This window comes from Ursus americanus, chromosome 10 (genome assembly GCF_024610735.1).
Source record: "Ursus americanus isolate L20-20 chromosome 10, mUrsAme1.1.p, whole genome shotgun sequence".
NCBI lineage: Eukaryota > Metazoa > Chordata > Mammalia > Carnivora > Ursidae > Ursus > Ursus americanus.
The window spans coordinates 27633394-27646361 of record NC_142136.1 but is presented as its reverse complement, the minus strand read 5'-3'; the positions used below and the strand labels follow the sequence as shown (position 1 = coordinate 27646361).

General features: G+C 32.6%; 1 protein-coding gene across 17 annotated transcripts in view; it reads right to left on the bottom strand.

Moving 5' to 3' along the window:
• The window catches only part of RBM26 (RNA binding motif protein 26), an 89203-nt gene that overhangs the window by 15935 nt on the left and 60300 nt on the right, over positions 1-12968 (bottom strand). For all 17 annotated transcript variants that reach the window (XM_087865056.1, XM_087865051.1, XM_087865053.1 and 14 more), the window contains 3 exons: positions 11851-11955; positions 8368-8568; positions 5610-5696 (listed from right to left, as the gene is read on the bottom strand). In XM_087865056.1, the coding sequence (XP_087721182.1) occupies positions 5610-5696; positions 8368-8568; positions 11851-11955 (393 nt within the window). The remainder of the gene's footprint in view (positions 1-5609; positions 5697-8367; positions 8569-11850; positions 11956-12968) is intronic.

Genomic DNA, 12968 nt, shown 5'->3' with positions numbered 1-12968 from the left:
GTAAAATTAAATTTCCTGATTTAAATAAAATATCTCCTTATAATTCTCTACAATTCGTTTATATATTTAGGTCTTTTTCTGGACTCTATTTTGTTTTATTATTTGTCTATCCATACAATTACTATATTAATTATTTCATAATGAATTTATGAAATTTATCACTCTTCATCCTTTTCAGAATATTCTTGGTTATTCTGACATTATTTTGTCCTTATGACCTCTGGCATTTTTTGGCCAAGTCCAGTATTATACTTACTATTGCTTAATAGTATAATATCAACTAGATCAGTGCTTTTCAATACTGTGGCAGTTGCTTCAAGAGTTCTGCAACCATTTTATTAAAATGTACATTAAAAAATGAACTTTGTAACTACTTATAAAATGTTAATAAAAAACATGTTTAAATGTATTCTACAGGATGCTTATTTGAGCAAGGTGGTAGTGATTATAAAGGTGGAAGTGGGGCTAAATGTAAAAATATACAAAATAACAAAGGAAAGTGGGGGAAATAACTTCAGAAGAAGATAAAATTAAATTTGCTCATCTTAATGAAAATAGTTGATAATCAAAATGAAAAACTACCCAAAGTACCAAAGTAAAGCCAGAAAAGAAAAAAAATACAGGGACGCCTGGGTGGCTCAGTCAGTTGAGCATCTGCCTTTAGCTCAGGTCATGGTCCTAGGTTCCTGGGATCGAGTCCCACATCCATCGGGCTCCTTACTCAGCGGGGAGCCTGCTTCTCCCTCTCTGACAAATACATAAAATCTTAAAAAAAAAAAAAAGGGAAAAATATAAACAAATCCTTTCTACAGAGAAGAAAAATGTTTTACAAAGATACATGGTCTAAAATCAGTAGACCCTGGTATTTTCACAGATTAAACATTTAAGAAAATATATCTCCAATGCTACTTAAAATTAACTCAGAGCACAAAGAAAAATGGAAAACTTTTCAATTATTTTTTATAAAGTCAGGTAGTATTGATACCTGATGAAAATAATATCCCCCCCCCAAATCTACAAACTAATCTTACTTCTGAAGACTGAATTAAAACTACAAATAAATACAAGAATAAGACCTTGTCATTTCCAACACATGATGAATCTGGAGGGTTATTATGCTAAGTGAAATAAGTCAGAGAAAGACAAATACTGTATGATTTCACTTATACGTAGAATCTAAAAAACAAAACAAACACACACTCTTAAATACAGAGAACAGACTGGTGGTTGCCAGAGGGGAGATGGAAAGGGGAATGGGCGAAATACCTGAAGGGGATTAAGAGGTACAAACGTCGGTTAAAAAATAAATGTCACACAGATGAAGAGTATAATATAGGAAATATAATCGATAATATTGTAATAATGTTGTATGGTGACAGATGGTAACTACACTTATGGTGAGCGCTGAGTAATGAATGTAGAGAACTGTCAAATCACTATGTTGTGCACCTGAAACTAACAATGTGTGTCAACTATACTTAAATAAATTTTTTAAAAGTATAAAATAAAAATAAATGAAAAAAAAGGGAACAGATTTCATACTTCAGGGATTTATCAAAGAAAAATACAATACAGTGGGGATCTGTACCAGAAGCAAATGGTTAGTTCAATCTCAGGAAACAATATAAATAGATGAGGGAACAGAACCCCTCATATTTCTACAAATACACAAAAGTTATGATAAAATCCATTTCTGATCAAAAACCAAAAATCTCTACAGCTTTCAAAAAACAGGAATCATTTATATTTTACCTTAATCTAAAAGCCAGCATCATATATATACTAAAATCATTAGAAATGTTTTCATTCATTTATTATTTTAATTCATTTCACAGGCAAGACAATGAACGACATTTGATGAGTAAAGACACAATTACTACTACTGTTATTTAACATTTTTCTAAAGGTACTAACAAGTAACAGAAAGTAAGAAGTTATAAACATTGAAGATGGATATGATTACCTGAAAAACCCAAGACAACAAAATTAAAAAACTATCAAAAGATAATTTGATAAGATGGCAGCTACATATTTGATAAAAACAAAGTTTTTCCACATACAATCAAGAGAAAATACAATGGAAAAAAACACCTCATTTAAAGTAACTAGAAGTTAAATGATTGGGGGAAAACTAATATATTTATTTATATAAAGAAATTATATATATGTTATATGTATTTTACATTATATATCACTATAGTATACATTAACATTATATATTATATAATCTGCAAAATATGTACATTACCTGTATCTATTACATATATGTATAAATATATATACATATAAAATCTATATAAAGAAAACCTCTAAATGCTCTTAAAGGATAAAAAAGGATTGAAATACAATGATGTTCTAGAGGAATATTTGTATCATAAAGATATTAATTCTCCCATAAAGTATTCTATCTTTTTAGAACCTGGTAAGTTTATTCTAAAGCTTATATAAAAAAATAAAAAATTTACCAGGAAGATGCTGAAAATTAGCAATAGCTGGGCATAGTAAGAGGGAATCCAAACAACAGCCTTGACAAACTATTAAAATAAAAAGTTTAGCTTAATTAAAGCAGTGCGGAAGAGGCACACGAAAAGAAAACTGATCAATGGAAGAGAACGAGTCCTGAACATGCCCCAATAAACGTGGAAAATTTTTACATACTAAAGGTATTTCACCTAAGTTTGGGAAACTAGCTTTCACTCAATGAAATCAAGTAGGCTCCCTATTTCACACCTTACACCAAATAAAATTCGTATGAATTTTCATAAAAATCTTTACAACCTACAAGCTAATTTTCTAGAAAAAAATTCAGAAAGAAAAAAAATCAGAACTCAGAAAAATAGTAGGCAAATGACATTAACAGCTGACAGAAACAGAAATAAAGAGCATTTAAACAAATATGAAAATGTTCAATTTTAATCATAGCAGTAAAGTATATTAAAATGAGTTGCTATTTTTACCAAAATAAAACCGATAGCCTACTGTGGCTTATGTATCCCTGTGTTTTATATAAGCAAACCACTATGCAGAGTACACAATGGCACGTGTGTGGGGAAAAAGCACTCTCATACATCTTTGGTGGGCAAGCAAATGTGGTACAACCTATATGGGGGGGTGCGCGGATGAAAGGAGCAATTTTAAAACTATCCAACAAAAATTTAAATGCACATATTCACATATGACACAGAGAAATATGCACCAAGAATATTCACTGCTGCACTGTAAAATAAAAACAATTTAAAGGCCATCAACATGGCTGATTAAATCTGGTACATCCGTATGTGGAAAATTTCTCACTTTTCAGTTATGTATGAACGTCTGAGGTACCTTATCTTATACTTTGACTTTGAAATACTGTGCCATCTATTGATTACAGAAAATACAGAGACATTCATTCGCTCATCGAGGACAACATTCAGAAAATAAGAACAAAGAAATATTTGGAAATAAACATTAGAAAAGGTTGATAATTTTCTTTTCTTGGGAAGGCCTATCATTTACCTTGAGTTTATAACCTCTTATATTTTCGGTGTTAAAATTTTCTTTATTTTATAAAATGACGGTGATGGTACATGAAATCCGTTTTGTATTTTTTAAGCATTCTTCCTTGAAAAATTAAAAACTGGCGCCTCTATGTCAAACACACTAATTTTTGAATTCCCGCACTTCAATGGTCCCTGAAATCCAGAAGTTTGAAAACCACGGCTTTAGCCTGTATCTTGCTAGGAGAAGATAAGCTTCGACCTAATCTTCTATTCTTTTCTACAATAGAAGGTTACAAAATTTTAAGATTTTTTTTGGCTTAAGGAAATGATTATGGATTAACAACTTCTGTAACTTAAAACCAAATGTCTATCATAGCAATGGTAGTTCTTCCTTTCAGCCTATTAAGTAATTCCAACTAAAATGGTATTTACTCTGAAAAGATAATCCTTATTAGATATAATTTGTCACTTCTTCAACCTCCACATAATTCAATGTTTTAAAGTCTTTGTCATACATTAATCCCTAGTCTTTTGAATTGATTGCTATTCATTTGGAAAACAGATGCATTGTATAAATATATATACGTACATATAAATATATACATCTGAGGTAGAAAAAGCAACACCCAAGAAAGAAGGCATATATGTCAATATATTTTCCAAAAGCAAAACTTTCAAAAATTATTTCAGAGGTAAAAGGTTTTTTTCCCTCAGCCATATAAGCAAGAAGTTTTAATAAACTTTTAACCATTTGTACAATGACAATTACCACTGTTTTACTGCCTAGAAAACAGAACATAAAGAGACTTACTCAAGCTACCTAACATTACACTAAAAATTATCACTGAAGCCAACAATTAAAGGAAGCTTATTCTTATACTCAATAACACCTTTGATAGAAAACTTGATCAAAGATCTATTTTTTAATATAACATGTATATATACATGTCTATGAAAGTTTTAAACTCTCATCAATAACATTTTTTATTCTCAAAAAAGATCTTTAAGTGAAAGATTACCCAAAAGTAGACTTAAAAAAACAAAACTCTAGGATCAGGAACTCCTATTCCATAAAACTATCTACCTCCTACACCACTAATCTTGACACTAGTTATTACAAGGCCCCAGCTGAATACTCCACTAAGACTTTTCAGACCTACAGTCTTTTACTGGTTACAATGCCCCAAGAACAACTCCTATAAAGCTAGGTCCCCAGTAAGGTATCATTGTGCTGTCAGGAGTATTCAAGAGAATAAATCAATTTAGAAAGTTTTTTAAACTTTAATTTAGACCACAATCCACTTAAAACTTCTGAAAAGCATACTGCTCTTCCATTCACATTAGGTTAACTGTTTGGAACTCTTACTGCATTTTTCCAAGGACAAGATGATACATCTATTTCTCTGCAATCCTGAAGAAAGAACACACAAGGCTAAAAATGTGCCTACAAATCTCCCATACTCATATCCATTTTCCTTCTTTTAATCTTTTAAACGCAGATGAAAGACAAGGTTGCATATACTCATTCTTTGTAAAGACAATTCAAAATACATGGTTTAAGATAACTATATTAAAAGGACCCTAAAAGCTGGAGCAATGTATCATGCCTTGGGCAAAAAGTTGTAGAGGCTTAGTTGGAGGTATGCTAGGCTTGGGACACATTAGAGTTCAGCCTACTGGGATTAGGAAGTAGAAGATGAGGGATGCTTTCGGAGATCCACCATCAGGATTATATCTCAGCTTCTACCTTATCTCTCATTACTCTTTCTGCCAAAGCAGACTTTGTTCTGGGGCAGCTGAGAAAAAGGATAATGTAAAGTCGGGTGGCCCTATTCCCTGCCCTATTCCCTGTGAAAGAGAAAGGAAGGAGAATGGCTAGTGTCTCAAGACAATACAACTTAATATTCAACTTGGTGACTATTCTAATTCTATCATGTTATAAATAGAATTGCCTAACTGCTTTAGGACATTCTTTGTGCCATGAATTACTTCATATAACCTCTCTACTGTCGAAGCGTAGCTATTTAGTAAGTTAAAAAAATTTCCTTTACGTTAAGACTTAAAAGCAATATTTATAAAACATTTAAATCTGAATTTTCAATAAATTAGATTATTTCTAATACTTACTGCTTCAGCTTCTGCTCTTGTCTTGAATGTAATTACTGCATGGAGTGAAGAGTCATCAATCTGACAATCTTCAATTTCACCATATTGCTTTAAATTAAAAAGAAGTATTTCCTCCAAATAAATATTTTGAAACATCCAAAATCCTAATGGCTTTTAAAATACCAATAAATGTAACCCAGAATATATAATAATTCAAGGTGATTAACAGAAAAAAAAAGATGAATAATTCATTTTAGTACTTGATACTGTAAGATAAAGAATGGACCTATTTATAATTCTATACTTATTAGAATTAGGAAAACTTATACTTGAATGAACTATTCTTTAAAAAAATGAAACAATGGTTATATATGGGCTTCCTTATTGCCCTTCTTTCATTATTCCGATCCTAGAATATGCTAAATTCTTTCTAAAACAGAATATTTAATCCTCAGGATATTCTATGAGTTTTTTGTGTCATTTCCAATTTAAAGATGGTGGGGGAAAAAAAAGATTCAGATGATTTAAATAATTTCCCCAAAGTAATTAAGTTAAATACCAGGAGAGTCCAGGTCTTTTAACATTCAAACTGACCTTGCTTTCACTCCTATTACATACTCCTCTACACCGCATGCTCTTTTAAAAAAAAAACTAAATAAATTAAATTATGCTTGCTTTTGGTTTGCTGGATTTTATTTTTTCTGTATGTAGAAGGATTTTTCTTATATCATATTTCCTTTAAACAGCAACCTTTATCATAGAAAATTCTAGTCCTTTATATATCATTACTAATACCTTCCTTCTTTTTACCCAAAACCAAAATAACTATAATCTCATTAAATACACACACGCATGTGCGCGCACTCTCCCCATATTGAAAATTTCTGTAAAGATAACCAACTCTAGCATCGATCAGCTCCTTTCAGCTCTGTCAGTTACTAGCTATGTGAACTGTTGCTGCTTAATCTCCTCATGCTTCATCTTCTTCATCTCTAAAGTGGGCATAATAAAGGTACGTCCTCAAAGTTGCTGAGATAACTCATAATATAATGAATTATATAAGGCACTAAGAATAATACCTGCCACAAAATAAATGCTCTGTAACTTTTAGCTATAATTTTTTATCACTAATACTACTACTGGTTCCAGTGGATAAATTAATGAAAGTATTTTGTTAATCACAATCTGTAACAGTCAGTGGTCCCATAATAATGTAGTTTTTTTCCTGTTACTTGTCACATGTTCAAATCCCAGGTTGAGACCAAGAACTAAACTTTAAACCTGCATTCTTAAAGACTGATTATTTTTAAAAGTGCATTACCACTACTAACTTTGAAAGGAGTTCAAATCTCTAAATGCATGCAAGAATCTCCATTTAGAGGCTCTGGATATTTACAAAACCAAACCATCCTAGTCTCACTAAAATACATACATAACAAATCACCTGGTTTATTTGGATTATCTTAACTTATTCTTTGCTAGTTTCTTGATTAGCTGTGTAACTGCATGCAAAACAATTATCTGGATCTCCTTTCCTTTGTGCAAGGGGTAGGGGAAGCTGGTGAGAATTGGGCTAGATTATCTCTAAGATCCTTTCTAGTTCTCTGATTTCTTTCTTTCTCCCTTTGAAGCCATCAAGCATAATAAGACTTTCCAGACTCCTCATCCTTAAATATTTATTTTAGTTATTTCTCAAATACATATCATTTCTTTCAATAATTCCCTATGTCTTGACAAAGTATAGTTTCACCTTTGTAACTTCTGTTAACAGCTTAGAATATGATTGTCAAACATTTAAATTTGAATTTCCAAAAGATTCAATTATTTGTGTACCTACCTATAAGCTTATTGATCCTTCAAGATCTAACCTACCAGTTTTCCTACCTCATGAAATTCTCCTGTACTATTCTTTTTCCGTCATATGCCTTTCTAAGTTACTAAAGTACTTAACAGTTTTTAATAAATTTAGCTTGATGATGTGATAAATTATGTTGCAGTTTAACTGCTGTGTGTTAAAACAATATATATAAAATCCTTGAAGGTAAAGAACTGGTTATTTCCTTCATATCTCCAGAGCAGTAACTATAGTCCTGAAGGCAAGACCGATGCTTAGTAACTAACCTTTGGGATACCACTAAGAATCACAACATTTAAGTTGAAAAGGCCTTTAGGCAGGTATAATTTCCATTCAGCACAGGAGCCCAATGGATCTCAGGAAGTCCAAGTTAAATAATGGGTTAGCCAGGACTAGAATCTCATTCTCCTTTCTCATAGGTCTACATTATACTGACTCCCTTTAATTATATCCTGCCACTGAGCAAAGGCAACTTAAAGATCATATATCAAAATTTTGTCGTTTCATTTCTAAGGTCAGCTAGATCAAGAATACAGTATTAACAAATAAAATTCCATCTTAATTTTTAAAAATCTGGGTGGGCTATGCGATGTGTTGAATTTTCTCTTCAAAATATGTGTCAATTGAAACTAAACTATAGGACATCCCCCTCTGAAATAGCAAAATTTAAATTATTCATTTCACAATATCTGAAGGCCTACTGTTAAGAATAGCAACATTTCTTCCAGAGAGCAATAAACAAACAAACAAAAAAATCCCTCAGGTTTTTTTTTAATAATTAGCAAAAGATTATTCCAGATTAATCAAACCCTTTGGTCAGATTAATGGGTTTAAATTACTCATATTTTCATAATTTCCCCTTCAATATCCATTATCCCCAACAATGATTATCAGTACGTGTTTTGTTGGACAGTAAGAAAGTACCGCAAAATGAGGAAGAAGATCTTCTCTATCACTCTCTGTAAACGCAGAAATCTCCAATGCCCTGGGACGATGATCCACCACAGCATGACCAGGCACACCTCGACCTCGACCTCGACCCCTGCCTCGGCCATGAGCTGCACCTCGACCTCTTGAGTGAATTCCTCTACCCCGACCAGATGAAAGAATCCCTCGTTTTGCAGCCTTGAAGAGATCAGACACACAAGTTAAACGTCACAATTTCTTTTTTTTTTTTTTAAAGATTTTATTTATTTGACAGAGGTAGAGACAGACAGCGAGAGAGGGAACACAAGCAGGGGGAGTGGGAGAGGAAGAAGCAGGCTCATAGCAGAGGAGCCTGATGTGGGGCTCGATCCCACAACACCGGGATCACGCCCCAAGCCAAAGGCAGACGCCTAACAACTGCACCACCCAGGCGCCCCTAAACATCTCAATTTCTAACACAACCCATGTTTTATATATATATAAAGTCAGAGTAGTCCATCTTTTATACAATTTGACATCATATTCAAATACCGGCCTATGAAAGGAACTCAAGTTAGGGTTTTAGTTTTAAAAGTGGAAGCAAATTTAGGTAGCTAATGAAATTAGAAAACAAAATAACATCAATTTAAACAATGTTTTGAAATTATTAAATGTGCCTTTTTCTACTAAGTTCCTCCTTTCCAAGATATCAGACTGTATTATAAAAAGACCAGCAATTCTTGATTTCCAAATAATACACAATGTTAAAATATTACTTAAGCAGTTTAATACATACGTAATACAACTTTTCCACTTACAACTTTAAGTGTATTTGTTTGTCTGTTGACTTCAGTAGGTGTAATTACCTCAAATTCATCATTTTACTCACTTATACTAACATCATTTTACAACCAATGTAGCACAGTAACTTATATCCCACCACATTGTTCTATATAAATAGTATACCATTCCTTCATTGCACAAATATTTAACAAGCACTTCCTATGTGCAATTCCTTACCTTCCTGAAACTCAAATCTTAGAAGGGCAAGAGACATTTAGCAACCAAGTTACTTAATAATATTACTGAGAAGTAATTCAAAGAGTAAGGAAATGCTTTAAAGACTTGAACAGAACATTAAAGGTTGGCAATGAATAAGATACTAGAATGAAAGCTCCATGAGGATATTTTTTAATTGTTTTATTCTCTGCTTGATCCCCAGCACTTACAACAGCAGCTGACAGACTAGATATTTAGTATGTGTTCAATGAATCAAAGAAGAAACAAAGAACAAAAAGGTAAGGGTGAGAGGTGGGGGCTACAGCATGAACAAAGGAATCAAGATTGAAAGAAACACAGTGCTTCCAAGAATACAGGAAATCCAGTGCAGCTGGACCACATGGGATGAAAAAATGAAGCTAAATAGGCAGAACCAGATGATGAAAAATTTTAAGGACCACAATTAAGGATTTTTAATTTTATCCCAAGAGCCATGAAAATCCGTTAAAACACTTTAAACACAAAAGCAGAGTGATGCAATCAAATCGGAATTTAACATGTTATTCTGGCTAGTTTTAAGAACAAAGTAGAAGAAAGTTAAGAACAAGCTGGGAAAACAGTCAGTAGGCTACTAAAGTAGCTCCAACAACTGAAAATGGAAGCTTCATCTACAGTGGTGGCAACACAGAGAAGTAAACATATTGAAGATATATTTGGAGGTAATATGTATAAAAATTGGTAAGTAATTAACATGGATAGTGAACGAAAGGTAGGAATCCATGAAGATTCCCAGATTTCTGGCTTAGGTAACTGTGTAGATGAAATTTAGGGGCAAGAAAAATTCAATTTTAACAGGTTGAGTCTGAGGATGTGAGATATCAAAGTAGAAATGTCAAGCAGGCACCACTGACAAATCTCTTCAAGTATAAGTATTTGTTTCTTCATCTAAGGACAGTTCATCTTAACATTTGCTAAAATAATAATCTAAAATCCAAATAATAAACTTCACAGGTCAAGGATTAATGTTCATAATGGAGAAGCACATACAGACTTATACTCTGAGGAACACTGTCTCAAAGTGTTCCTGAAAAAGGGGATCCATGGACAAACAAATGTGAGCAATACTGAATACTGAATAGGTATATTTAGGGATTCACAAAGCAAAAACCTCTAAAGAAACCCTATGGCAACAAGCATGTTTAATATAACCCTTTCCAAATTTATTTGGCCTCAAAAGCTTTTTGCACTAATATCTGTTAACAAAAAATGGAATTGGTGTGGTCAGTGACACACTCTGGGAAATAATGCATTACTGCATATTCCAATGGTAACTACAAACTAAAGTTTACCCGTCACAAAAGCAAACCAGAAAATGCCATTCAACATTTAGTTATATCATGATAGAGAAACAAAACATGGACTAATGAAGAATATAGGTAGAATTATTATTTATTTACTAAAATTTCTGAGCCAAAATTTTAAAAATGATAACTTGTTGTTTTTTAAGGTGCCACCAACACAGGCAAGTAATTGCCATAATAAAGAAAACACAATTTCTATATTAACATGAAAGAAATCTATCTTTTCCAAAAACTGTTATCTTGGCCAGGACACAGAGGTAACCCTATCAAGTTTCCAAAGAATGCAAAATGAATGCAGGTTTAGAGAACATTCTGCGATTTCCTATGACAGACAAGATAGAGCCTTAAGATAAGCACAGTCGCTGCTAAACAGTCTTTAATACCTGGATGCCAGTACTAAATTCAGAATATGCCCTATTAGAAAAAAAAATCATCAAGGTGATAACAAATTTGGAAAGAAAGCATAATTCTCAGATGGAGGCAAAATAATCTAAAATATAAAAAATTTTAATTGTGCCATCAATCGTTAAGTGTAGACAAGTACCAACACCATTAATGACATTAATGTCTCTGTACTTCAAAATCTAATTCTGATTTTTAAACATCTTTTTGCTAAATGTTACACATGCTCATTGTCACGATCAATTTCACTAGATTTTTCTTACATAATCGTATAGCTAAATTAGTAGTTTATTTTCTTTTATAAATATCCACAGCACCATCTATAGGCAAAACTTAACTAAGCATGTTTTTAATACAGTTCTCCACTGAAGTCTGATCCTTATAGCAACTCAATATAATATGTCTATATATCCACAGAATATCTCTGTAAGAATACCTGAAAAGGCTTTAATAGATTTTGGGCCCAGGGAGAAGGGGAGACTAAAATTAGAAAAGAAACCAAACTCACTAGAAGTGGAAGGACTTGGGTGTACTGCTGCCACCCCTCATTAAATAAAAGATTTTCTCAACCAGTTCTGAAAAATTTGCTAACTCCTCTCTTTCCTATATCAACTCCCAATATGTATGTCAGAGACTACCAACAATTATTGACTAGAATGAGGGGGATATATTTTCAAATTGACCACCATGACTACATCTGCTCCTCTTTAGCATACTGTGTAGTTGTGGTGAAACATACTTCCAGCTGTAATTCTGTATACTTTCTCCTAAGTTCAGTGACTTCTTCTCCAGCTTGCATCTTCTTATATAAATCCAGTTCTGTGTCAAGCAATTCTTTCTGCATCTAGAAAATGGTAATTAATATTAAGTGACAATAATATCCTACATTTATTTTAAAAACCTTCTTTTTAATAAAGAACTGTTACACATTCCCATTTAATCCATACATTCCTTCTATATCTCCAGTCCTACCACCCTAGTCCAAGCCATCAGTCACTTCTGGTCTACACTATTACAGTAGCTTCCTAACTTGTTCCTACTTCCACTCATTTCCCTATAATTCATTTTCCATACAGAAGCCAGAGTGGGATTTCTGTGGACTGATATGAAGTAATTTTCAAGAAATAACTGTGGAAAAAAAACAAAAACAAAAACAAAAACCAAGGTGTTAAAAGAGCAATATATAGTAATGCTTTTACACAGGAAAGAATACATACACACACACCAAGAGGGAGGGAAGAATGGGGATACAGTGGCAGGAATCAAAGGGAAAAGGCCTTCTTTATATACGTTTTTAATATAATTTAACTTTCGAATCATGTTAATGTTTTATTTATTCAAAAAATAAAATAAAGTCAGAAAGAATGAAAGGGAGGGGGATCCAAAACTGACTATAAATAGAAACACATTTAACTTTATCAAATTGATGACATAACCACACAAAAAGGAAAAAAAGTAATCCTAGGCCACCGTTCTGACTCTATAACCTTAGTTGAATATACTGTGAGCTTGTAAAGAATACAGATAAATTATGAATCTTTTACTTAGTTGTTGGAAGTGGTATTGCTGTAGCAATTCGGGAACTATGTGGAATATATTAAATGACTGTGCAAATGAGTACTATATATTGATGTTAGTTGGAAGCAAGTTGTCATTATGGGAACAGGAGATAAAATATGGAATAAGAGGAGGAAAAGAAGAACCTGTGGTAGTGGATAGAATCAGAAATATCAATATGCAGTCATGATTTTATACATATACATACATACACACAACACCAAGTATAAATATTATGTAATGAGATTTTTAAAAATCACTTACTACCACATGAAATTATCTTCCTCACTTAGTCGCATC